At 46.3% G+C, this 27,733-nt stretch overlaps 1 protein-coding gene across 1 annotated transcript in view; it reads right to left on the bottom strand.

Annotated features, from left to right (window-relative positions):
- Positions 1 to 27,733, bottom strand: part of SOS1 (SOS Ras/Rac guanine nucleotide exchange factor 1) — a 628,878-nt gene that overhangs the window by 93,320 nt on the left and 507,825 nt on the right. Inside the window, exon 19 of the mRNA XM_082249445.1 lies at positions 27,043 to 27,159. Within this exon, the coding sequence (XP_082105571.1) occupies positions 27,043 to 27,159 (117 nt within the window). The remainder of the gene's footprint in view (positions 1 to 27,042; positions 27,160 to 27,733) is intronic.

Genomic DNA, 27,733 nt, shown 5'->3' with positions numbered 1-27,733 from the left:
CCACTCTGCCATAAAGCCCCGACTGGTGGAGGGCTGCAGTGATGGTTGACTTTCTACAACTTTCTGTTACTTCCCTGCTTGTATATCATTGGAGTCGGTAAGAGTACCTATACATACCATCGCTCACCCGGTCTGCATGTTCGGTGTCTCCTTCCCTTTATGCTTGAATCCTTTTCCATCTGGTAAGCAGCCATCTTCACTGGATAGATACCCTACACACTCTCTTGCCTGCTTTTCTTCACACAGCATTTGGTAAGGGGTATCTACGGAGTCTGCCTGGTGGTTGGTGTTCCACTTCTTTATTTGCACTGACTCTCCTCTGTATGAGACCTGCTGTGTGCACAACACTTGGGTGTTTATTTTGTTTGTTTTGTGGTTTTACGCTATAGCGTTTGCCCTGTTCTATTTTTTATAATCCAACATACACGCTGCTGGAGATCCACATCGTTATCACGAGGTCCCCTGATCCCCAACTTCTGAGGCGGGTTCGGAGTTATCCCTTATTGTTTGGCTATTTTTAGTTGGAACTCTGGTAAGCGGTACCTGAACAAGGCTTGACTGAATTTATCTCGTGTTATTCCCATTTAATTTTTGGATTTACACTATGGTGTCTATTTTTCTTTATCTTTAATGTCCGATTGCTGAGATGCCCATTGCTATTGGGAGAACTATTGTGTCACAACCGTGAGGACAAGTGGATTATTCATCATTTGGCTTCCCTTAACCAGTTATTTGGTAAGCGGTATCTGCACAAGTCTTCACATCCACATTTTGTTATTGGACATTTATGGACTATTTCAGTTGATGGTTCATCTCACAGCGCAGCTTTTTTCTATTATTTTGTTTTGGGGTGTCTGTCGCACTTGAAGATGCTGCTTATTATCACTTTGAATTAGCGCAGTTGTTTTTTCTTTTTTTCTATATATATATATATATATATATATATATATATATATATATATATATATATAACATGCAATGTATGTGTATAGGAGGCTTAAGTAAGCGCTGACTTTAGCGCAAAACGTATTACCTTTTGTGTTCCTGTCATACCTGTGATGTGATTTTTAATGCCTCAATAAAGATACCAAGGAGAGCCGCAGTATTCCGGTAATGTAATGTAATCACTGAGTTATTTGTGCATGTTACTGAATCTCACAGACGAGCTTTGCAGCACACTGGGTTCCAGTTCACAACATGTGAGAGTCGGTCAATCACCTAGAGGAGTGGCATTACTTTGGCTTTTACTGATCCTTTATTCTCAGCCTGCCCTGTCGTATTTTCACATTATAAACAGAAATTATAGTTGAATATATAATTACAAAATAACATATTTAACAATATATAATAATATACAACAATATATATATATATATATATATAAATAAAATCATATATAACAATATAATCTATATAACAATATAGAATCAGCGCAATATTTACAGACCCAGTGAAAAAAAAATGTGTAAACTAATACCTAATAAACCAAGAATAGTGTGTAATCAACACAATTCTGTGCAAATGGTATTAACAACTTGCCGACCGCCGCAAGTACATATACTGCGGCGGTCAGCCCCGGCCAGGCAAAGTGACGTACCGGTAGGTCACTAGCCATCGCCGTTCTGGTGCTCCCGCTGTCCCGCCGGTGACACAGTTGGGTTCAGAACCGATCAGTCATCAGGTCCAGGGCAATCATTTTTGGCCTGGACCTGTTGATCGGTCCTGCCCAATCAGATTACACTCTGAGACTGTGAAATGTAAACACAGGCTCAGAAAAGATGTGCCCTCCCATCGTCCTTTTTGGATCCAGCGTGAGAGGAGAGCACATCTAACTGTGAGTACTGCATCAAGCACACCCACACACAGGTAGTCACATTTAACCCCCGATCGCCCCCCCAGTTAACCCCTAGACCCCCTGTCACAACACACACTGTATACAGCATATAGCATTTTCCTATATACCTGTATAAGTGTGATTTGTGAACAGGTGTAGCGCTTGCGACCCCCCCCTTTTTCACTAAAAATACCCGCCACCCCCCCAATAAAGATTTAACCCCCCCGATCCCCCCCTGATCATCCCCAGTTAACCCCTACCCCCTGTCACATTCAACATTAATACAAACGTAATATACTGTGTTTTTGTATTTTTGTATTAGTGTGATTGTGATCTGAATTAGCACTAGCGACTAAGTTTCTGTCCCAAGGAGGTTTAGGGTCCCCGCCACCCCCCCAATCAAGATTTAACCCCCTGATCACCCCTATACCCCCTGTCACAACACACACCGTTTACGGACAAATTGCTTGCAGTGAAGTGGAGGGATACACGGGATGTTTATGTTCTGTCCACCCTTCACGCAGACATGTCGATCCAAATCCCTACGGCAACTGGCGTTATGGAGAAATGTAACCTTAATATGGGAGGGGTGGACCTTAACGACCAGCTTTTGTGCCGTATTTAGTTGCCCATAAAGCCAGACGCTGGTACAAAAAAGTGTCTGTTTACCTTTACCAATTGGCTATGCTGAACGCCTTTGTCCTATACAGGGCGTCAGGACGAACTGGATCCTTCCGGGAATTCCAGGAAGCGATCATCCTTGCCTACCTGTACCCAGGAGGCATGCCTGCCCAACTTCCCCTTCCAGATGCAGTGAGCCAGCTGCATGAGAGACATTTTCCTTATGTCCTCCCAAGTACCCCTACCCAAAGATGACCCCAAAGACGATGTCGTGTCTGTAGCAGGCGCGGATGTAGGCGTGACACCCGTTATTATTGTCCTGACCAACCTGGTCTCTGCATCGGGGAATGTTTTCGAGCGCTACCATACACTAGTGGAGTTTTAGTGTAGGGTACAGCATGACACAGTGTTGGATGTCCATCGACATTTTGAGAGACCCAAGCTGGAAGATCGCAGTCCCAAATCGAGGAACAACAGTTAGAAAGAAAAATAAAAGGATCCAAAAACTGTTGTTGTGTCAGTCATTTATATGTTCTTCTACTCTTCCTACTGTACTTTTAATGTACTTTGTTTGTTTTTCATTCTTTTGTGACCTGTTTCACTTGCAGGTACTAGTCGGCTGCCACGGCATTGATTTTATATATTCTGACACAAACAGCGTTTGCGCTCAGCATATATGGATACCTTTGCTGGCAGCAGCTGTGGTGATTTTCTGATTTCAGCACTGCAGTTAAAATCCTATTTTGGTATACATGGAGTAGTGTTGTGTATACCCATCATTAAATTAAGTGGGCGGATGTTTGGGCGGTTAATGGTGGGTAATACTACACAATATTCCTGTGCTGATTTCTGAAGGTTCTCTTTTTTTTCGTTCAGCCCACAGGCTGCATGAAAAAAAAAAAAAAAAACCTACACTATATGCCAAACAAGACCAGCAATGTACTGGTACGTTGCTGAACTTTGAGTGGCTATACCAAGATGATGCCTGCAGATTTAGGCATCATCTTGGTATCATTTTTTACAGCCAGCGGTCGGCTTACATGTAAAAACAATCCTAGCAGGTAATTGACCACTAGACTGCTTTTACATGCAGTGGGAGGGGACTCCCCCCCACCGCTGCCTTCCGCAGCCTTCCGTGGTTTTTCTCGGGCTCTCTTGTCCCACCGGTGAACCCGAGAGTGCAGCCGGTGGTTCAATTATCTAATCATAGAGCTAATTGGAGATGAGAATGGCTCCAATCATCTCTATGGCATAAGATATCGGAAGCTACGAGCATTTCATGACTTCTATTTCGCCAGAAATAAACAGGGCCATTGGGAAATTGGGAAAGTATTTTATCACACCAATTTTGGTGTGGTCAGATGCGTTAAGGTCAGAGGAGAGATCTAGAGTCTAAAATACCCCAATTTTTTTTAAAAAAAGAGTACCTGTCACTACAGATTGCTATCATAGGGCATATTTAAATTCACTGTGATAACAATAAAAATGATTAAAAAAAAAAATAAAAATTAAAGGAAAGGTGTCAAAATAACATAAGAAAGCAAAATAAAAAATAAAAAAATCAAGTCCCCCCCTGTCCCCCCAGGCTTGCGCGCAATGGCGCACGCAAGCGTTGGTCTAGTGTCATATGTAAACCGCAATTGCAGCATGCATTTGAGGTATCGCCGCGAACGTCAGGTCGAGTGCAGTAATTCTTGCAGTAGACCTCCTCTGTAAGTCTAAAGTGGTAACATGTAAAGACTTTTAAAGGTTTTTAAAAATGTACGTACTTTTTTGCCGCTGCAGAGGCGTGCGCAATTTTTAAAGCATGTCATGTTTGGTATCTATGGACTCGGCATAAGATCATCTTTTAAATTTTACCAAACAAATTGGAATTATATAGTGTATTTGTGCAATAAATTTTAAAAAAATTTATTTTTTTCGCAGAAATTGCATTTGGAAAATCTGTGCGCAAATACCGCGTGACAAAAAAAATTGCAACATCCACCATTTTATTCTATAGGGCCTCTGCTTTAAAGAAATATATAATGTTTGGGGGTTCAAAGTAATTTTCGAGTAAAAATAAATATTTTTTCATGTAAACAAAGTCACAGAAAAGGCTTGGTTTTCAAGTGGTTAGAAGAGTGGGTGATGTGTGGCTAAGATTGAGCATAAAATGCCGGGACAGTTCAAACACCCCCCAAATGACCTCTTTTTGAAAAGTAGACACCCAAAGATATTTGCTGAGAGGCATGGTGAGTCCATGGAATATTTTATATTTTGCCACAAGTGTCGGGAAAATTATTATTTTTGTTTTTTTTTTTACAGAAAGTTGTCACTAAATGATATATTGCTCATGTATGCCATGGGAATATGTGAAATGACACCCCAAAATACATTCTGTTGCTTCTCCTGAGTACAGGGATACCACATGTGTGAGACTTTTTGGGACCCTAGCTGTGTACGCGACCCCGAAATCCAATCCCCATCTTCAGGTTTTCTAATGGCGTAAATTGCTCATTTTACCACTGCACTACCTGTCACAGTTTCAGAGGCCCTGAAATTTCAAGATAGCACAAAACCCCCCAAATGACCCCATTTTGGAAAGTAGACACCCCAAGCTATTTGCTGAGAGGCATGGTGAGTCCATGGAATATTTTATATTTTGCCACAAGTTCCGGGAAATATATATATATATATATTTTTTTTTTTACACAAAGTTGTCAGTAAATGATATAATGCTCACACATGCCATGGGTATATGTGAAATGACACCCCAAGATATCCCATGTGTAAGACTTTTTGGCAGTCTAGCCACGTATAGGACCCGGAAAACCAATCCGCACCTTCTGGCTTTCTAAGGGCGTAAATTGTTGATCTCACTCCTTATTACCTATCACACTTTTGAAGTCCATAAAAAGCCAAGATGGCACAAAACCCCCCCAAATGAACCCATTTTGCAAAGTAGACACTCCAATCTATTTGCTGAGAGGCATGGTGAGTATTTTGCAGCTCATTTTTTTTGGAAAATGAAGAAAAAACAGGAAAATTATTTTTTTTCCTCTTTTTTCAATTTCCAAAACTTTGTGACAAAAAGTGAGATCTGCAAAACACTCAACATGCCTCTCTGCAAAAATCTTAGGGTGTCTATTTTCCAAAAAGGGGTCATTTGGGGGGGGGGGGGGGTTGTGCTGTCTTGGCATTTCATGGCCTCCGAAACTGTGATAGGTAGTCAGGAGTGGTTTTCGGGGTCCTGTACTCGGCTAGACTGCAAAAAAGTCTCACACATGGGGTATCCCTGTACTCAGGAGAAGCAGCAGAATGTATTTAGGGGTGTCATTTCATATATACCCATGGCATGTGTGAGCAATATATCATTTACTGACAACTTTGTGTTATAAAAAAAAAAAAAACCTATATATATATATATATATATTTCCCGGAACTTGTGGCAAAATATAAAATATTCCATGGACTCACCATGCCTCTCAGCAAATAGCATGGGGTGTCTACTTTCCAAAATGGGGTCATTTGGGGGGGTTTTGTGCTATCTTGGAATTTTAGGGCCTCCGAAACTGTGACAGGTAGTGCAGAGGTGACATGCACAATTTACGCCATTAGAAAACCTGAGAGTGTTGATTAGTTTTCGCGGTCCTGTACACAGCTAGGCTCCCAAAAAGTCTCACACATGGGGCATCCCCATACTCCAGAGAAGCGGCAGAATGTATTTTGGGGTGTCATTCCACATATACCCATGTCATGTGTGAGAAATGTATCTTTTAGTGACAACGTTGTGTAAAAAAAATAAAAAAATAAAAAGAAAAATTGTAATTTTCCCAAAACTTGTGGCAAAATATAAAATATTCCATGGACTCAACATGCCTCTCAGAACATTCCTTAGGATGTCTACTTTCCAAAAAGTGGTAGTTTGGGGGGGTTTTGTACTGCCCTGCCATTTTAGCACTTCATGAAATGAGATAGGCAGTCAAAAATTAAAGCTGCGTAAATTTCAGTATTTACATAATAGTTTGTAGACGCTATAACTTTTGCGCAAACCAATAAAAACACGCTCATTGAATTTTTTTTGTCAAAGACATGTAGCTAAATATATTTTGGCCAAAAAAAATTACATAAATTGAGTATATTGGATATTTTTTTAAAAGACAAATTTGAAAATGTAATTTTTTCGCACAAATTTTCGCTCTTTTTTTATTAATATCGCAAAAAATAAAAAGCGCAGAGGTGATCAAATACCACCAAAAGAAAGCTCTGTTTGTGGGAAAAAAAGGACGTAAATTTCTTTTGGGTACAGCATTGCATGACCGCGCAATTGTCAGTTAAAATCACGAAATGCTTGAAAAAGCTGAAAAAAGGGGTCTGGTCAGGAAGGGGGTAAAATCTTCCGGGGCTTAAGTGGTTAATCATTAATTTAACCACTTCAGCTCTGGACAGTTTTATCCCGGAATGACCTGGCCATTTTTTGGAATACAGCACTGCGTTGCTTTAACTGACAATTGCGCTGTCGTGCGACCCTTTCCCCAAAAACTTGAAAATTGTTTTTTTTGCCCCACAAATAGAGCTTTCTTTTGATGGTATTTGATCACCTCTGCGGTTTTTATTTTTTGCGCTATAAACAAAAAAGAACCACAATTTTGAAAAAAAAAAAAATGGATTTTTGTAAAATCTTACCGTAAAATCCTTTTCTCTTAAGCTCATTGACAGACGCAGTCCTCTTGATTAATATCAAATTGGGTTATACTGCCCTCTACAGGAGTAGGACACTAGGCAGAAGGAAAACGTTCTGGCTACACCTTAGGGGCAGTCCCAGAGGGTATATCCTCTCTCTCTCTGCTACAGGATGTTAGTTATGTCACAAAGCAGTGTCAGAGAATTTAACCCAACCCAACTCAAAAGTAGAGGGGCGGGTACTGCGTCTGTCAATGAGCTTAAGAGAAAAGGATTTTACGGTAAGATTTTACAAAAATCCATTTTTCTCTGTCGCTCATTGACAGACGCAGTCCTCTTGATTAATATCAAATTGGGACGTCCCAAAGCAGTGCCACAAATGAGGGGTGGGATAACAGAAATCAAAATCCAATCTAGAAGGCCCAACCGGTGCCAACTAGAAGTTTTAAAGGCTCATCAGACAAAAGGATGAGACTCAACTGAAAACCCAAGAGAAAAAAACCCTCGAGGTAGACCAGCGGTCTCCTCAAATTGCGGCCTGCAAAACCTTGTGGCCAAAAGAGGCATCAGACGATGCCATCACAGCAACTTTATAAAATTTTGTAAAGGTATGAACCGACGACCAGGTAGCCGCCTTGCAAACCTGGACCACTGACGCCTGATGGCGGAAGGCCCAGGAAGCACAGAGTGCCCGAGTGGAGTGCGCCTTAACAGGGAACGGAGGATTCCGACCCTTAATAGAATAAGCCTGTACCACCGTCTGTCTGATCCATTTGGAGATAGTCGCGGCAGATGCAGGCAACCCCTTTTTGGGGCCATCCGTGATCACAAAAAGTGAATCCGTTCTACGAAACGAGTCCGTAGTTTTCAGGTATACCCTGATTGCCCGAACCACATCCAAGGAATGTAACGCACACTCCCGAGGATGACTGGGCTTAGGACACAAGGAAGGTAGCACAATATCTTCATTCAGATGAAACTCTGAAACCACCTTAGGAATGAAGGATGGATTCGGACGAAGAACCACCTTATCCCTATGAACCACCAGATATGGGGAACGACAGGATAATGCGGCCAGTTCTGACACCCTGCGTGCAGAAGTAGAGGCCACCAAGAAGGCCACCTTCCGGGATAATGTAAGCAAGGGAATCTCCCTGATATTTTCAAAGGGAGGTTTCTGAAGAACCGACAACACCAGATTAAGATCCCAGGGCGGTAAGGGCGCGCGCACTGGCGGAGCCAGGTGCCGTACCCCCTGGATGAAATTCCGCACCAAGGAAAGGGTAGCCAAAGGTTTCTGAAAGAAAATTGCTAACGCTGAAACCTGACCCTTGACAGTACTCAAGGCCAGCTTCTGCTCAACCCCCTGTTGCAGAAAAGCCAAGAAGTAAAACAAAACCTCCTGCGCTCGAGTGCTGTCTGATGGAGTAGAAAGAGGTGCACTACTAACTCAGATGTAGAGAGAGCTGTTTGGTCTTGCTGCCCCCTTCAGGATCAAGGGTATCCAGAACCACTGATAGAAAAGACAAAAAAGAAAAAGAGGGGCGCACCGACCTAGTGCATTACCATAAAACCATTTATTAAAATATTAAAAAGTGTACAAAGTACTCACAAAACTGGTGTGATACAACACACATCAAAGTAGCATATACAGTCTCCAAAGTAGCCAGGTCCCAGTTGTGACGAATGGACATGCAGATAGTCGCATGGGGCTGCTGTGGCTAGGCCGACGCGTTTCAGGGGCAAGCCCCCTTCCTCAGAGCCAGAAAAAATGCTGCTAGATCACAAGCCGAACGGCCGAAGACTAAATGGGAGCTGGCCCCACCTCTTCCTGCTCCGCCCCAACCCCAAGGGCGGGACAAAGGGGAGGGGGGAAGGGAAGAAAAAGAGAAGAGGAGGAGAGAAGGGAAGGGAGAAGAAAAAGACAGAAAGGGCAGCGGGAGGAGAGGGAGAGGAAGGAAAAGTGGGGACGCTGGGACAGGAAAGGAACATGGAAGAGGGGGGGGGGGGCAAGGACACTTGTCCAGCCCGAGCCAAACCATACCCACCTTCCAAGGCCAGCTCGGACTGTGTTTGAACAAGTGTTTCAATTGCTGTATATATATTTCTTGCCACTGATCACACAGTCCGAGCTGGCCTTGGAAGGTGGGTATGGTTTGGCTCGGGCTGGACAAGCGTCCTTGCCCCCCCCCCCTCTTCCATGTTCCTTCCCTGTCCCAGCGTCCCCACTTTTCCTTCCTCTCCCTCTCCTCCCGCTGCCCTTTCTGTCTTTTTCTTCTCCCTTCCCTTCTCTCCTCCTCTTCTCTTTTTCTTCCCTTCCCCCCTCCCCTTTGTCCCGCCCTTGGGGTTGGGGCGGAGCAGGAAGAGGTGGGGCCAGCTCCCATTTAGTCTTCGGCCGCTCGGCTTGTGATCTAGCAGCATTTTTTCTGGCTCTGAGGAAGGGGGCTCGCCCCTGAAACGCGTCAGCCTAGCCACAGCAGCCCCATGCGACTATCTGCATGTCCATTCGTCACAACTGGGACCTGGCTACTTTGGAGACTGTATATGCTACTTTGATGTGTGTTGTATCACACCAGTTTTGTGAGTACTTTGTACACTTTTTAATATTTTAATAAATGGTTTTATGGTAATGCACTAGGTCGGTGCGCCCCTCTTTTTCTTTTTTGTCTTTTCTAGCAGAAAAGCCAAGATTCGGGTCACCGAATAGGTACGTGGAGGAAATCCAAAGGATTCACACCACGCAATATAAGACCTCCATGTGCGATGATAGACTTTTCTGGAAGTCGCTTTCCTTGCTTTAATTAAAGTAGGAATAACTGAAGTAGACAATCCCTTGTCCTTCAGCACCTGAGTCTCAATAGCCAGGCCGTTAAAGCCAGCGATTGTAAAGCAGGATGGAAGATCGGTCCCTGAGACAGTAGATCTTCCCGCATTGGCAGCCGCCACGGAGGCTCTACGGCCAGGTGAACGATGTCCGTGTACCAGGACCGGCGAGGCCAGTCCAGCGCTACCAGAATCACCAGTGATTGTTCCGAGGCCAACCTGAGAAGGAACCCGGACAACAACTGAATCGGAGGAAAAGCATAAATCAGACGATACTGACGCCAAGGCACCACCAACGCGTCGGAGGCGTCTGCCAGAGGATCGCGCGTTCTTGCCACAAACCTTTCCACCTTGTGGTTTAGCTGAGACGCGAACAGATCCACATCCGGGGATCCCCACTTCGCGCACAGCATTTGAAATACTTCCGGGTGCAGGGACCATTCCCCCTGGTCCAGGGTCTGGCAGCTCAGATAATCTGCCTGCCAATTCTCCACACCCGGAATGTGCACTGCCGATATCGCCGGGACATGAGTCTCGGCCTAAGACAGAATACTGGTCACTTCCTGGGCCGCCCGGGCACTCCTGGTGCCCCCTTGGTGGTTGACGTACGCCACCGCAGTGGCATTGTCCGTCTGCACCCTTACAGGGCGACCCTAAAGACGATCCGACCAATGGATCAAGCACAGCCTGATCGCTCTCAATTCCAGAATGTTTATCGGGAGGGAGGATTCCTCCTCCGACCAAGTATCCGTGCTGGTATCCGTGGTCCACAGAATTGGCCGGAAGGATTTTCCGTCCGACACCGACGGGGACTGAAGCCACCACAACAGATCCATTCTGGTTTGGCGGCTCAGAGACACTCTCAGGTCCAAGGACTGAGGTAGTCTGTCCCACCTGGCCAGGATCTCCGCTTGGAGAGATCGCGTGTGAAACTGTGCAAATGGTATCGCCTCGAAGGCAGATACCATTAACCCCAGGGACCGCATACAGGTCCGGAGTGACGAGGATTTGTTGTCCCTGAGGGACCTGACCTCGTTCTGTAGGGTCCGGAGCTTGTCCTCCGGTAAGAACACCTTTGCTTGAGCAGAGTTCAGAACCATTCCCAGATACGGGAGACGAACCGAAGGTGACAAGGTCGACTTCTGAAGGTTGATTGTCCAACCGAACTCCTGAAGCGTGTGGACCGTAGTGGACAGATCGCGCAGCATGCTCTGACTGGCACTCGATCTTAACAGGAGATCTAGATATCCCAAGACCGCAATGCCCTGTGCCAGCAACAGGCCCAGAACAGGCGCTAATACCTTCGTAAAGACCCGAAAAGTAACGCCACAAACTGGTAATGATCCTCCGTGATAGCGAATCGGAGGTACCTCTGATGACCCTCGAAAATGGGGATGTGTAGATACGCATCCTTTAGGCCAGGGAGGCCACCATCCAGCGAAGTGATTCCATGCGGAATTTTCGAACGCGCACAAAGCGGTTCAGCGCTTTTAAGTCCAGAATCAGATGCACTTTGCCCTCCTTTCTGGGCACAGTGAACTGATTTGAATAAAAACCCCGAAACCGGTCCCGATGAGGCATCGGGACGACAACCCCCTGGGCTAGCAGATCCTGCACCGCCTGATGCAGGTCCCGCAACCGCCCTGGGGTCAAATGAAGATTTGAGGGAAAGAATCTGTTCGCCGGCCGTGAAAGAAATTCGATCTTGTACCCTGACCGAATGATTTCCTGAACCCACCTGTCCGTGATTCGGAGCAGCCAAAGTTGGAGAAAACCGCGCAAACGTCCCCCCACCTCTGAAACGGGTGAGGGCGTCCCTTCAGGCAGAGGCAGACTGAGCCGCCGTCCCAGCCTGGCCAGATTTTTGTTTGCCGAACCAGGGTTTTTTCTGGCCACCTTGGCCCTTGAAGGGTTTTCCCTTGTTCTCTGCCCTGAAGGCACGAAAGGATCCTTGATTAGGTTTAAAGGAGGGGGCCCACTTACCGCGGAAAAATTTCCCCTTAGAGTTCTGGGGCAGCAGAGTGCTCTTGCCCCCAGTGACTCCTTTAACCAATTCATCCAGGGATTCCCCAAAAAGGCGAGACCCTGCATAGGGAATGTCAGCCACCGTCTTCCTGGATTTCTGGTCAGCCGACCAGCTCTTTAACCAGATTAAGTGACGGTTAATCACTGCGATGCTGGACAGGCGCACTGCCAAAGGGGCCTCATTTAGAGCCGCATCGCACCAATACATGACCCCTCGATAAATCTGATCCACCATCTCCACTGCAGTGGGAGGGGCAGAGTCAGCCACGAGGGTGCGTTTGAGCACCTTGGTCCAATCCGCCACAGCCTGAGCCACCATTACTGAGGCAAAAATAGGCTTGAGCATGGAACCCGCCACCATGTAGGAATGTCGGGCAAGAGATTCCAGCCTCCTATCAGTAGGGTCCCTAAACACCGGGGAGTCCTCGGTGGGGACCAAGGTAGCCTTGTTCAATCTGGCCACCGTGTGATCCACTTGAGGAGGCACACACCAGCGCGCAGCCTTAGTGGCCGCAAAAGGGTAGAGAAGTTGAAACTTCTTAGGCACCACGAAGGTGTGTTTTAAGTTACGCCATAGCTCATTCACCTTATGGCGAAATTCTGCGGGGCAAGGAAAAACTAGTGGGTCCTGTGTGTACCGAAAGAGGACAACGCCCGGAGGGGTGGGCTCATCCTCCAAATGAAGTGTTTCCTTTACTGCTAGGATCAACTCATCCATAGCTGCGCGTTCCTCGGGCGACCCGGGGGGGGGGGGGGGGGGGGAGTCATCCAGCCCTGCGACCTCCGCCTCCCCCTCAGACTCTTGCGGGTCCTGAGTAGAGCGAGACCCCGAAAGGGCCACGCTACCTACAGCAACCATGTCACACTCAGAATCAGAAGAAAAGGAAATCCTAGGCCTTTTCCTAGCAGCATGTTCAGACATCAGCACATCCATTTTTGCCACCAAAGTTGCCACAACAGCCGCCAAATTAGTCTGGTTAGACGATTCAGAGGACCCTGAATCCCCCACCAAAGCTGGAGTGAATTTGCTGTCCTGGGATTCCATAACAGAAATAAAAAGTTTTTAAAATTGGCCCTTTAAAAGCGCCGCGGACCCCGCAGCGCACCGCTATAGAGACTGGAACACAGACCCCCCGCAGGGACAAAACTGACCAGGAAGATTGCACAAAATAAGACAGGAAAGGAACAGCAGGACAGAACCCCACAGTGTGTTACCAGCTCCTTCGGTCCGCTCTGTGAGAAAGAAGGAAGTGATGTCACCGCTGGAGGGTGAACCGAGGCGGCAGACCAAGGGAAAATGGATGCCCATTGAAACTAATGGGGGGCTTCGGCAAGATGGCCGCCGACATGTGCTCGGAACGATCGTTTGCCACACGCAAGATCACTACATAGCATGCTGCATAAACGCCCATAATGAAGCCAGACATGCTGCCCACACTTGAAATGGCGGTCCAGCGGTTTTTAACCCTGCAGCGGTCGCCGCATGCGTCTGCACCTCCAAGCACCCTAAAGTGACCTCAGGAGAGGGCCTCCCCAATCCCCCACACAGCGCTGCTGTGAGAGAATAAAAACCCCCGCAGGGACTGGGAACAGGGAGCCCAAAACGCACAGACACAGGGGACACCACAGACACACAGGACTGCTGACCCCAGACAGAGGCCCCACACAGAATGTACTTACCTGCACCCGATGGTGTGGGGTGCCTCATCTCAAGTGGGAAACCGCCCACCCTCAGATGGCAGGGGAGTGCCGCCAGCCAGAAACGCAGGACACTAGTAGTGCACTGACGAACCTGTGCTGTGTCCAGTGAGGTAGCCACCTCACATGGCTGCATCCCTGATGGACAGGGCCGGGTCGTATGTGAGGCCAGGGCGAACACATAGCCTGCGAAACGCTCAATGGCGGGCTGGGATTCCATCTGACCCACTGTCCTGGGGAACCAGGACGGTCAGTCCGATTCCCTACTCCGCAAACGCCGTCTTCATCCGAAGATCCAACTAACTAGTGCTGATAAAATAAACAGCTAGCAAAGTAAAGAAAAATTACATTTTCAGAAAACAAATCATAAAAGAAAAAGAGGAAGGCTGAGACTGTAGCCTCAGTCCAGGGAAGCCTATCCACTCCTAAGCTAGGCAGAAGACAAACTGAATTGGGATGGCTATTGCAGGGGGGTATTGGACTAGAACAGGGATCTCCAAACTATGGCCCTCCAGCTGTTGCAGAACTACACGTCCCATGAGGCATTGTAGAACTCTGACATTCACAGACATGACTAGGCATGATGGGAATTGTAGTTCCTGAACAACTGGAGGGCCATAGTTTGGAGACCTCTGGACTAGAAGGACAGCCTCCATGGGTGTGACTATGTAGATAAATTGTTCTTTTACAAGTCTTATGCTTAGAAACTCCTGTGGAGAGGAAGCAATACCCATTAGTGAAGACTGTGTGAATGGGCGGGGACTGTCGGAGAACGTAAGAGAAACCAGTTTTCTCTTTCGTTCACTGACAGACACAGCTTCAATTCTTCAGACTATTGGGAGTCCCAAAGCAGTGTCAACATGAGGGGTGGGGAAAAACACAGCAAAAGCAGAATTCCCAACAAGGCTAAACATAGCCAACCAGGTAACAACAGAGGAATTTCCCAATTTTTTTTTTAAAGGGAGACCTTTGAAGCACTGACAGAACCAAATTGAGATCCCATGGAGATACCAGGGATCGCACCGGAGGAGCCAGATGGCGAACTCCTTGCACAAAAGTGTGAACCAAAGACTCTGGCCCTTGATGGTGCCCAGGGCTAAACGTTGATCTACACCCATTTACAGAAACTCCAACAGGCGAGACGCAGAAAAGGAGCGGGGAGAATCCCCCCCCCCCCCCCGAGACTCACAACAAGTAATATAGGTCTTCCAAACCCTATGATAAATATTTCTGGAAGTAGATTTCCTAGCCTTCAACAGTGTAGGAATCATGACTCTGACAGCCCTCTGTCTTTCAGACCTGGCTTTCAATAGCCACCCATTAAAGCCAGCGACCGTAAAGCAGGATGGAAGATTGGTCCTTGAGGCAGAAGATCTTCCCTGAGAGGAAGTTTCCAAGGGACGTCTGCTACCAGCCTTACCAGGCCTGCGTACCAAGACCAACGAGGCCTGTCTGGTGCCACCAGAATGGCTGGAATTCATTCTACCTCGATTCTGCGTAGCCACCAGAGCATCTGCGACATCAGGCAGAGGATCCTGAGACAGTGACACGAACCTCTGCACCTTCCTGTTGAGACAAGAGGCCAACAGGTCCACATCGGGGGTCCCCCACCGAAGACACATTTGATGGAAAACCTCCGGGGAAAGAGACCATTCTCCCGGATACGTCTGCTGACTGGGATAGTCCGCTTGCCAATTCCCTACCCCCGGAATGTGCACAGCAGAGAGGGACAGAACATATCGTTCTGCCCACCTCAAGATGCCGGCCACTTCCCGGGCCACCAGGGCACTCTTTGTGCCCCCTTGATGATGGACATATGCCACAGCCGTAGCATCGTCCGATTGTATCTGCACAGGGCACCCCTGCAGACGATCTGTCCACTGAGACATAGTTTGATCGCCGAATTTCCAGGATGTTGATTGGCAACCTGGACTCCTCCCGAGTCCAGATTCCTTGGGCCAAACACACTCCCAAGACATCTCCCCATCAGGACAGACTGGCATCAGTGGTGATTACAGTCCAATACAGGGGAAGAAGAGATTCCCAGACGAAGGGCCTGGGAGCAAAGCCACCATAGAAGAGACTCCCTCGAACCCCGACTCAACCGAATCAGACTGTCCAATGACCGTGGATCCCTGTTGCATTTGACTAGAATCCCCCTTTGCAAAGGTCTGGTGTGGAACTGCGCAAACGAAACCGTCTCGATGGTGGAGACCATCAGACCCAGCACTTGCATGCAAGTCCTGAGTGATGATCGATGGTTGGACAACAGGAGCTGAACAGCCTCCTGTAGCTTCAGCAGTTTTGTTTGAGGAAGAAACACCCGGGCTGACGCTGAGTCCAGCGTCAGACCCAAGTATTCCAGCTTGGTGGACGGAGACAGAGCTGATTTCTGAAAATTCAGTGTCCACCTAAACTCCTGCAGAGTTTGCACCGTAACCTCCAAGTTGGCTTCTAGAGCCGAGGAGGACTCTGCCTGCAGAAGCAGATCGTCTAGGTAACCCAGTACTGTAATCTGCTTCTGACATAAGGCCAAAACCTTTGTGAACACTCGATAAGCTGAGGCGAGACCAAAGGGTAACGCCACGAATTTAAAGTGCTCCTCGCCTACGGCAAAACTAACAAAATGCTGATGCCCGACATATATTGGAATATGAAGGTAAGCATCCTTGAGTTCGATAGAAGCCATCAGATCTCCTTGAGGAAGGAAAGCTACTACTGTGTGGATGGATTCCATCCAAAATTTCTGAACCAGCACAAAGTGGTTCAGGGCCTTGAGATCAAAGATCGGACGAACCTTGCCTTCTTTCCTGGGAACTGTGAACAGATTTGAATAAAAACCCTGAAAACGTTCCAACGCTGGAATCAGCCCAATACCTTCTTGTGCTAACAGGTCCTGCACTGCTGCGTAAAGGCCCTGTAGCCGCACTGGAGACAGGCCTAAGTTGGAAGGAAAGAACCTTGCCGAAGGCAAGGACCGAAATTCGATCTTGTAATCATACCAAATCAGTTTGTGGACCCATTTGTTCTGAATGAACACGGTCCACGGACCTGGAAAAAAGAAGGTGCCCCCACCCCGGACGCGGGTGAGGGCACCCCTTTAGGATGGGGAAGGCTTGTCTGCGGAACCAAAATCGCCCACTTCGGACTTACCATTCCAGGGTCCCTTGGAGCCTCCCGAAAAGTTAGGGGTGGATCTTGAGCCCTTTTCCTGTGAGCCAGCTGGACGGAAGGTCAGCTTATGAGCCCAAAAAGAAGGGCCCCAGGTTAGGGCGAGGTTCCTTGCGCTTAGCAGCCCACGGAAGCAAGGTACTCTTGCCTCCCGTAAGGCCCTTAATGATCTCTTCCATAAAGGCACCGAACAAACGGTCACCTACAAAGGGAAGATCAGTCAGTACCTTTTTAGAAGCCTGGTCAGCTGACCAGTACTTCAACCAGATCATGTTAATCAGGATCACCGCCGTCACAGAAACCCTGGCAGCAAGGGAGGCAACATCCAGGGATGCATCACAAATATACCCTTGGATAAACTGATCCGACAGGTCGGCCAGCTCAGTAGGATGTTGACTCCTCTCCAGATCCTGGCGCAAAACCTTAGCCCATTCCATTAAGGCCTGGCATACCAAGGTGATATCAAACACCGGTCTTAAAACTGAACCAGCCTCAGTGAAAAGGAACCAGACCAGAGCCTCAGCTCTTTTGTCCACGGGGTCCTTAAAAGACGGGGAATCTTCCACCGGCAAGAGTGTGGTCTTATTCAGCCTGGAAATCTGAGAGTCCACAGACGGTGGAACCATCAGTTTCTTCAGAAGAGATTCAGCAAATTTAATTTAAATTTAGGATTTAGCAAAACGCTCCTGATTGGGCTCCTCCATTCCACTATCTCCTTGCTGCTGGACAGTTTAGGAGGAACGAGCCGCAGGATCGGGAAGAGACCCTGAGTTATGACGCTATTGTTCATCTATCTTGTAAGTGTTTTTCTTCTCGTGTGTACAATAAAAGTTTCACAAGCTGCACTTAAGAGGCGCCTTCTTCCTTTCCTTGCCCCCTGTATGAGCGTGGTACCTCTGCACGATATTGGAAGTCCATTCATCTCCTTTACCCTCCTTTCTCCACCATGATTGAGGACTGATTTCCAAACAGAAGCGCCCTTTGTTCCATGTATCGTCAAAATAGGCAGGAAAGGGAAAAACCCTATTCACCTTGGAAGATTTGCGGGTGCCCAAATGCAATGTTGTTGCCGACTCAGCAGCAGCGGAGTCCTCCAACTTTAAAGCTTCCCGCACTGATACAATCAGGGCCTCCACCAGTGCTTTTTCATGCATGGCTGCAGAGGACGACGACTCATCCTCACTATTAGGGCACTCAGCGTGCCTGGACGCAGACCCAGTGGGCTGACTCTCATCCGTGGTGGCCAAATCCACCTCAGAATCTGAGGAAGCAGAGGTTACAGATGAAGGTGGGGCGCTTCTTGCCAGGTCTCCTTTGCAGAGCCATATCTACTTCGGCTGCTAGTGACTGCAGAGCTGTCGTCATAGCTGCCAGGGCAGACTGAGACCCAGAGGGTCCCGTAGCTTCCAGGAGTGGATCGGGTGGTGAAAAGAGCTCCCCAGGCTCCATGACCATAAATGGTTAAGCGGAACCACACTGCTCAGCAAAGAAAAAATGTATTTTTTGAAAAAGAAAATGGGGGGCCCCTACGCCCGTGCACCGCGGTGGCACTACAAGAATCAGCGCACCCGCTGCGCTGTATACAGCAAAGGAAGGATAGTGTACCACCAGAGACTGTCCACCTGAGCTGGAAAGTGCGAAAACTATCTGCCACACTGCTGGAAAGAGGAAACACTGACCTGACACTAGAGGCCCACACATCCTCAGCACTGTCTCAGACTACAGGAAAATGGCCGCCAATGCAAGTCTATTGGGAAACCAAAAACATGGCTGCTGAACTACAGGAACATGGTCGCCGAACCGGGAATCACAAAGACCATGGAAAGACTTCACAGACCCCAGGAGGGGACCCCATAGTGACCCCCCCCCCCCCGCAGCACCCAGCTACAGACAACCCCTACAGAGGCCGACAGCAGCATCACCCACCGCTCCTCCAGCCTAGCACCACATATCCCCCCCTACCCACTTTCACCAATGCCCCCAAACAGGAGCCAAGGGGAGGGGGGGGGGGACAGGGGACAGATGAGGGCACTACATTTACGTGGGAACCCCACAAGGAGGAGGGGGAAGCACAAGGGGGAGGAAAGACACAGGGGGGGGGCTACCATCCCCGGGGAGGGGGGCCTGCGATCACCCCAACAATTCCGCAGGAAAGGGGGGGCACTACTCACATACCATGGTCACCAGGTGGGCGCCACTCCCAGCAGTCCACCGCTGCGGTCTGAGGTACGCTGCGACTCTGGTCGTGACTGCTGTCGTGACCAGGGCTATGCGACCTCACAAGGTGTTTCACTTGCTGGACAGCCTCCGTCCATTGGGGCTATGTCGTGGCCAACCTAGCACAGAGCTAATAGTTTCCAGTCGCGCTCGCAGGCCAGACTGGGAAGACGGTAAGGAACTAGAATATCCAGTGCGTTGCCCAGTCCGGCTGTTGATTGTAGTTCTCACAGGAGCAGTTGATTGTGGTTCACACAGGAACAAAAATAATGAAGAAAAAGTAAAAAATTTAATCTAAATAGGAAAAAATGCCAGGACCGCAGATCCCAGCAGAGGGCCAGGTCCTTACTCCTGACTAGGCAGAAAAAAACTGGAAGTCCTACAGCAGGAAGTGATGGCGTAGCCAAAAAGGTTTCTGCCTTATCCTACTCCTGGTGTAAATAGAGTTACTCCAGGGGGTGTGGACACTTTGCGTGCTGGGCTTAGTGGGGAGTTTGTTCATATTAGCGATAAAGAACTCGCCTGCTGGCCCTTGGGGTCACCATAGAAGAGACTGTGATCAGGAAGTGTCAGTTATAAATCTGGCCGGAGCTTTGTGTATTTGGGAGCGTCCAAGCTATAGGGCATAAGGTAGGGGCGGAAGTAAACATGGTTACATTGGAGTCGGGAATGTAATTTCCGGTGATGCCATGTCCGGTTTCTTCCATGACTCGAGCGATAGGTTTAGGTGACGAAATATCACTTCTGGTGTTCGGGAGTAGGGCGGAAGTGCCCATATGGAGTAGGGAGGAAGAGGAAAAGAGAAGTGGGGACACACTTAGAACCACTTACAGGTAATCCTACCGCCTTAGCCTATTGCACAGGGGTTCAAACTCTGAGGAAGATTGTTAATTCGCAATGATATGAAATCCTCTAAAAATTGACGGCTCCCCACTTGCTGAAGAAGCTCATCAGGGAGTGTAACGCGTACAGGTGGAAGGAGTCACTATTCAGGGCATTTTTTAAGTTTTATGTATCAGCTTGGAGAGTTGAAGATATGCCTTTGTTTCACATCATGTGAGTATTCTATCCCTGTGTGTAGTTTTAATAAATATTCAAAGCAAAGAGCACTATGGTTTCCCCTTTTTTTTTTTTTTGGCCATACACGAATGACAGATTCCTAGAAGAGTCGAGTTTGGTTCAGGAATGCTTTGTGGAGGAGTATCCTTGTGATATCCAGAGAGACATACAAACAGGGGATTGGAACTCTGTAGTGGGGTCATTGCTTGGAGGCGAGCAGACATTCCAGCAAGAGGTGGTCGTCACTGAAATCACTGGATTATATGAACTTTTCATATAATATTTTGAACACTACTTAGATTCGCATGGCGGTGGAATTTTTATATATATAAAAATTGGGACTTATAATATTGGTTGCGCTACATGGGTTTATGTTCCTGTCATCAGGGCCGGCGCTACCTATAGGCAAGGAAGGCGTCGGCCTAGAGAGCACATTAGTCGGGGGCCTCAGCATGTTCCGGCATTGGACTCCACTACTTCCCCTGTCTGGTGCTCGCCATACTAAGCCTTGCTCAGTGCCAAGCAACAGTCCCTCCACCTCCACCGCCCACCCGCTGCATATCCCCCCCCCCCCGCCCGCTGTATATCCTGTAAGAGGAGGGAGAAGGAGGTAGGCTAGGTCTGCCCCACCTCCTTCCAATGTCCCCCCTGTTCCCACCCACAAACCCGGAGTGCAGCCAATCTGTGCCTGGGAAGGGGGTGTGGGTGGGAGATTTCAAAGCAGCCAGTGCTCCTGTCCTGATGTCTTCCTAAGCATCTGAAGACAATGCAGCCTCGGGTGAGTTAACTCTCCCCTCTCTCTTTCTTAAATTTGCCATAGTCTTCCATGTGCCATAGTCATCCTGCCTTCCATGTACCAGTCTTCATGCTTTCCAAGTGCCATAATCTTCCTGCTTTCCATGTACCATAGTGATCCTTCCTTCCATGTAAAATAGTGAGCCTTCCTGCCTTCCATGTGCCATAGTGATCCTTCCTGCCTTCTATGTGCCATAGTGGAACTTTCATCCTGCCTTCCATGTGCAATAGTGATCCCTCCTTCCTGCCTTCAATGTACCATAGTAATCCTTGCTTCCTGCCTTTCAAGTACCATAGTGATCCTTCCTTCCTGCATTTCATGTACCATAGTGATCCTTCCTTCCTGCCTTCCATGTGCCATAGTGGTCCTTCCTTCCTGACTTCCATGTGCCACAGTGATCTTTCCCGCCTTCTAGGTGTCATAGTGATCCTTCCTGCCTTCCATGTGCCATAGTGATCCTTCCTGCCTTCCATGTGCCATAGTGATACTTCCTGCCTTACATGTGCCATAGAGATCCTTCCTGCATAACATGTGCCAGTGATTCTTTCTGCCTTCCGTGTGCCATAGTGATCCTTCCTTCCTGCCTTCCACGTGCCATAGTGATCCTTTCCTACTGCCTTTTATGTGCCATAGTGATCCTTTTTTACAGCCTTTCATGTACCATAGTGATCCTTCCTGCCTTCCGTGTACCATAGTGACCCCTCCTTCCTTTCTTCCATGTACCATAGTGATCCCCCCTTCCTGTCTTCCATATACCATAGTTATCCTTCCCTCTCTCTCTCTCTCTCTCTCCCTAAGAATTGGTTCATACTACAGTACTTATTCTCTGACTCCATCCCGGGTTCCTCGGGTCTTTCATAATCCTCTATATTAGGATTGCTTTCTATTTATAGTCTATACAAAACCATATGTATTGGAAGTAATTTTCTAGATGATTGTGTTGCAGTTTATATGTATCCCTGAGACTCCAATGAAACACCCAGGTTTTGTTTAACCACTTTACCACCGGAGGATTTTGCTGTCTTCCGTCCAGGCCACTTTTTGCGATTCGGCGCTGTGCGACTTTAACTGACAATTGCGCGGTCGTGCGACGCCGTACCCAAACGAAATTTACGTCCTTTTTTTCCCACAAACAGAGCTTTCTTTTGGTGGTATTTGATCACCTGTGCGATTTTTACTTTTTGCGCTATAAACAAAAAAAGAGCGTTTATTTTGAAAAAATAACAATATTTTTCACATTTTTTTATATGAAATTCCCCCCAAAAAAATGTAAAAATCTAAATTTTTTTTAAATTTTTGGCCAATTTGTTTTATGCTACCTATGTTTAGTAAAAAAAAAAATCGCAATAAGCGTATTTTGTTTGGTTTGCGCAAAAGTTATTGCGTTTACTAACTAAGGGAAAGATTTCTGTCATTTTTGGTGTTTTTTTTTTTAACGCGTAATGGCGGCGATCTGCGATTTTTTTTGCGGGACTGCGACATTGCGGCGGACAGATCGGACCCTTGACTGACATTTTTGACACTTTTGGGGGTACCAGTGACATTACTACAGTAATCAGTGCTATATATATGCACTGTTACTGTAAAAATGACACTGGCAGGGAAGGGGTTAATTTTATTGGAGAGGGAGGGGTTAATGTATGCCTGGTGCTTACTGACGTGTGGGGGGGGAGGTGACTGTGTGACAGAAGGACAGATCGGATGTCCAGCTATGCTGAACACTCCGATCTGTCAGTCCCTGTCACTATGGAGATCCCCGACGATCGGGGCAGAGCAGCGGCAATCGCCGCTGCTCCTCCCCTGGCCCGACTCCCGCTGTGAATGAACACAGCGGGAGCGAGCCTCTGGCGGCGCGCGAGCGCCGCCCACAAGGGGCGGAGTCCAGCGACGTAGGTCTACGTCGCTGGACGGGATCGCGGCAAAGCCTCAATGTAAGCGGGGCTAAAGTGGTTAACCATGGCCCTTAAGCACCTCCCATGACCATGTTTGGCCACGCCCACTTTTTTTTTTTTTTTTTTTTTTTTTTTTTTTCTGTGGCCTGAAGTGTCCCTGAGTCTCAAGTTCAAAAGTTGGGAGGTATGCGTATACATGGGCAATGCAAAGATGGTGAAGTTCGGGGGGTGTCAAAATTAGGTTTCGCCTAGGGTGTCGAAAGTCCTTGCACCAACCCTGCCTGTCATACCTGTGATGTGAATTTAATGCTTAAATAAAGATACCAAGGTGTGAAGCAATATTCTGTATACATGTTACTAAGGGCTGAGAATAAAAATCAGCCATGTCACATGAAGCTAGTAAGCTAATTTTGGCCTACATGACTAAACACTCATGAGGAACAATAACGGAGGTGCCATGAGGAACAATAAGGGCTACCGGTACAATTAAAGACCCCAAGAGTACATTGTAGTTTCAGCACAACAGAGCTCAATGAGGCTGGGCAGTACTAAAGAGCAAAACTGTAATATCAACCAACCAGATGTGGCTAGTCATTCTCTGTACAGAAGTACAAAGAAAATATTGAAGGCATTAAAGGCTGATCTTTGGCCAATTTTTCCAGTTAGTTCGCACTTTTGATGGAGTAGGGAATAGATAAGACCCCTGCCAGTTTTTTTTTTGTCTGTGTTCCGTTAATGTGATTTCCCTTCACCTCCTGTCCCAGAGATACAGCAGAAAGTAAGAACAAAGCTAGGTAATACTCTTTGTTAGATAGTCATCCCCACAATAGGTTTCGCTGTGGGAAGATGTCCCCATACCTCCTATTCCTGTACAAACCAAAACATTTTGCATTTTCCAATACTTTCTGTATCAGAGACAGTGGTTAACAGGACAGAGCAGAAGAGCATAGTTGAAGCTTTATAACGGGGGGCACAGAAAGCAATAAAACCTAGAATAGGATCTAATTCTTCTACAAACCAAAAATCTTAAAAAAAAAAAAGTGTCTTTACATATTGTGCATCTTTGTTAAAATCTTTTTTTTTTATAATTAAACATTTAAAACAGGGTAACCCTATGATACTGGTGTCACAGAGAATTCTCCTTTTCTCCCCAACACTTACACTTTTAGAAACCTTTTCTTTTTTTTAGGGGGGGGGGGGAGCAGGTACCTAGTTTTGTTGGGTACCTAGTTTTTTCAGGTACCTACTCCCACTTCTGCTGGAATCACCAAGGCAATTCCACCGAAAGTTTTCCTCTTCCCTCCCCTGCAACCTCCTTGCTTGCGCTGGGGACCCAAAGTACAGGAAAGCCTGCTCAGGTGAGGACAGCGCTAAATCCCTGGATAGGTAACTAGTTGTCTCTTTATTAAAAGTCAATAGCTACAAATACTTTAGCAGCTGACCTAATTAAAAAAAGAAAAATAACTGCCTTAAGCTACTGTGTACTATGAAAAACTGTTTTTGTGTCAGCAGAGCCCTTAGGCTACGTTCACATCTTGGCGTTGCTATTTACAGGCGTTTTTTTCAAGCGTTTTTATGGCCGTTTTTTTCAGGCGTTTTTGTGCAGGCGTTTTTAGGTTGATAAGTGACCAATGGAAAAAAATAAAAACGCCTGTAATCTGCCCAAAAAGAAGCTCGTGTACTTTTTTGAGCGTTGGGCGTTTTGCTTAAAACATCAAAATGCTCAAATGTGAACAGGGGCCATTGAAATGAATAGGATTGGTCTTGTTGGGCGTTTTTTGAGCTGATCCTAGAGCAGAAAAACGCCCCAAAAATGCCCCAAAAGGCCTACATGTGAACTTAGCCTTAAGGTTAACTTGACATACATAGAAAGTCAGTCTATAGCTACTTGCTGCTTGTGAAAGTAAATATATAATATATTAATGTAAATATTTTCATATTCAGATTTACAGAGAAGGGAATAAGTGGGATACTCCAACCTAAGGTAAGGCTCCATGTACACGGGACGCTGGAAATGGCCGTTTAGGAGCAGTTGGGCGTTTTTTTCAGAAGCCCCTGAACCCATCTACATTTTATCTTATCTGTCCATGTACACCAGGTCGTTTACAGTCATTTGCAGGCAGTTGCGTTCAGGGACTGTTTTTAGAACGCAATTATTTGCGTTCGAACGTGTGTTTCCCGGCGTTTCAAACGCACAAACGCGTCCGAACGCGTCTGAAAGCGTCCGAACGCGATGACCCGCGTTTAGCGTTCGCGTTTTTCCATTTTAAAGGGGAATAATTTTTTTGACCTCTAGGAACGCTTCTAAACGCAAACGCCCGCAAACGCCGCTAAACGCCCGCTAAACGCGGGTACAAACGTGACCGAACGGACGTTTCAAACGTCCTAAAAATTCCAGCATTCAAAGGGACTTTTAACAACGTCCCGTGTACATGGAGCCTTACTATGCACAATTGGCTGGGACGAGTGTGAAAAAGTAAGCACACCTCATGGAAATTGTAAATTTTTCAATATGTTAAAATAGATGAACATCAGATCTTTGTTCAAATAGTGCCCACAGAAAAAGAAAATACATTGGAACAAATGACAAAAAAGTGACATTCCCATAATCTCAATTAATGAAAATGAAGATTTGTCATTTGGAAAAAGTATCTATAACCCCCATACACTTACCACCACTTCAAATCCATGAAATCAGAATCAGGTGTTCCAGATTATGTGCCAATGTGCTCCTTAGGCCCCTTTTACAGGGGCTGTCTGATCAGGTTCGCTTGTCAGTTTTCCAGATAGACCTGATGGGACCTCACACTCTTTATGGAGCAGCGGATGTCAGCAGTAACATGTCCGCTGCTTTCCAAACCGATCCTGTCCGAACAATCCAGATGGATGGTGGTCCTATTTTCTAATCCGCCTGGCGAATCGGCTGAAAATGGACTGTCAATCAGTTTTCACCAGATTTCAGCATAGAGGAGAGGGGGCTGTGTCCTTCTCTGCTCTGCACAGTGAGTGGAGACGGACCTGTCATCCGCCTGCTCAGCGGGAATCAGCAGAGCAATCCCCGCTGAACAAGTAGTGTCCACCAAACGGAGGCGCCGTGTGAAAGGAGTCTTAGTAAGTTAAGCAGGTGGAACCTGTCTTAATTAAACGTCAGATACCTGGTGTCCATTTGTATACTGACTTGTACAGTTTAATAATGCCAAGATCCAAAAAAGTTCTGTAAGAAAGAAGGCTGTGCATGCCTATGAGTCTGGCACAAGTTTTGCTAAATCAATTATTGCACTGTCAGGAAAATAATCTAGTGGCCTATATTTTAAATGCACATTTATCCAGAACTGGCCATCCCAGAAAAGTAGGCCTAAGAGCTGACTGTTTGGTGCTAAATTAAATCTCAAAGAACCCCAAACTTTTATTGTGGGGTCTGCAGGTAACAATTACAACAGTGTAAGTGCATACATCTACAATCAGAAAAAGATTGCACCCACGTAACAGGCATTATAGATATGCCAGAAAAAAAGCAAGAACATTTGAGCAAGATCATAGTTGCCTACAAGTAAGGATTAGGCCTTCTGGAACATAGTGCTATTGGACTGATGAATCAATGATATAATTTTGTTTAGCCAAGGTAGACATGTTTGGTGCAAACAAAAGAAAGCATTACATATGAATCATGGTGGTGAAAATGTTATGGATTAGGCTCAACTTTGCTGCTTCGGGACCTGGGCAAATTCCATCAATAATTCAACTCTGCATTATATCAAAGTGTGATAAATGAGAATGTAAAACCATCTGTACAAAAGTTGATGTTAAATTGGAAATGGATCTTTAAATAATCCAAGGCATTTTAGCAAGTCCATCAAGGAAAGGCACAAACACAAAAAATAGAGGGCCATAGACTGGACTAGCCAAGGCCCGGATTTGAATCCTTTTCTAATGGTGACCAGATATGCATAATTCTTACAAGAGGTAATTTTTGCTAAAGGGAACAATATCAGTTCTGGAACCAAGGGTGTACTCAACTTTCACATTATACCATTACATCTATTGATATTTAAGTTTTATAAATTATTGAAGAGGCAATTTTTCTGTAGGCACTGTTTGAATAAGGAAAAAATGTTTGCCTGTTTAAATATATCCAAAAGGTAAACCATTTCCATGGGATGTACTTACTGTTTTCACATGACTGTAGACTAAAACACTTTCCATTACTGTTTGGCATTAGATATGAACTAAGAGCTGCTTACAAATCTTGGCAAAGTCTTTGCATTTCGTGGTTCAATTTCCAGCGACTTCTTAAACAAGTAGTCTTCAAATTCCTTCTCTGCAACATTCCCCATTGGATTTAGGTTCTCAAAAAATCTCTGAAAGTTATTTAAAAGGTTGTATTAGTCTAGCACACAATATTTGACAAAAGAAAATCACCAATATAAAAAACACAATGGGGTAAATCCCTCTTTTTCCTGGAGCACAAATAATCCCTAATAAGGAAAAATAACCTGGCAATATGATCATCTTGTCTATAAGAAATTAACAAGTACTGAAAACCTCTTGGAAGCTGGCATTTAGGCTTTGTTCACACATATGCAATTTGCTTTTGATTCATTTCTGCAGTGCTTCTTTTTTTTTTTTGCACATGTGATTTTGCCCGCGATTTGCGTTTTGCATTTTGTTATGCTTTTTTTGGCCAATTTGTTGTTGGGTAGATTAAAGAACGCAAAAACGCAGCAAAATCACACTACATGCTTTTCTTGCAGCTTCTCTATTGAAGTCCATTGAACCAGAAAAGCAAAAAAAGCACCAGTTTGCATTTAAAAAAAGTTCCTGACTCTTTTTTAAAATGCAGCGGCTGAAAAAGCATAGATGTGAACATGTCCCATAGGAAACCATTGTAAATGAACTGCGTTTCTGCAAAAAGAACCAAAAAACGCATAGGTG

The sequence above is a fragment of the Pelophylax lessonae genome, assembly GCF_965119305.1.
Source record: "Pelophylax lessonae genome assembly, chromosome: 3".
NCBI lineage: Eukaryota > Metazoa > Chordata > Amphibia > Anura > Ranidae > Pelophylax > Pelophylax lessonae.
The sequence above is the reverse complement of the archived record's forward strand: the minus strand, read 5'-3'. Positions and strand labels throughout refer to the sequence as shown.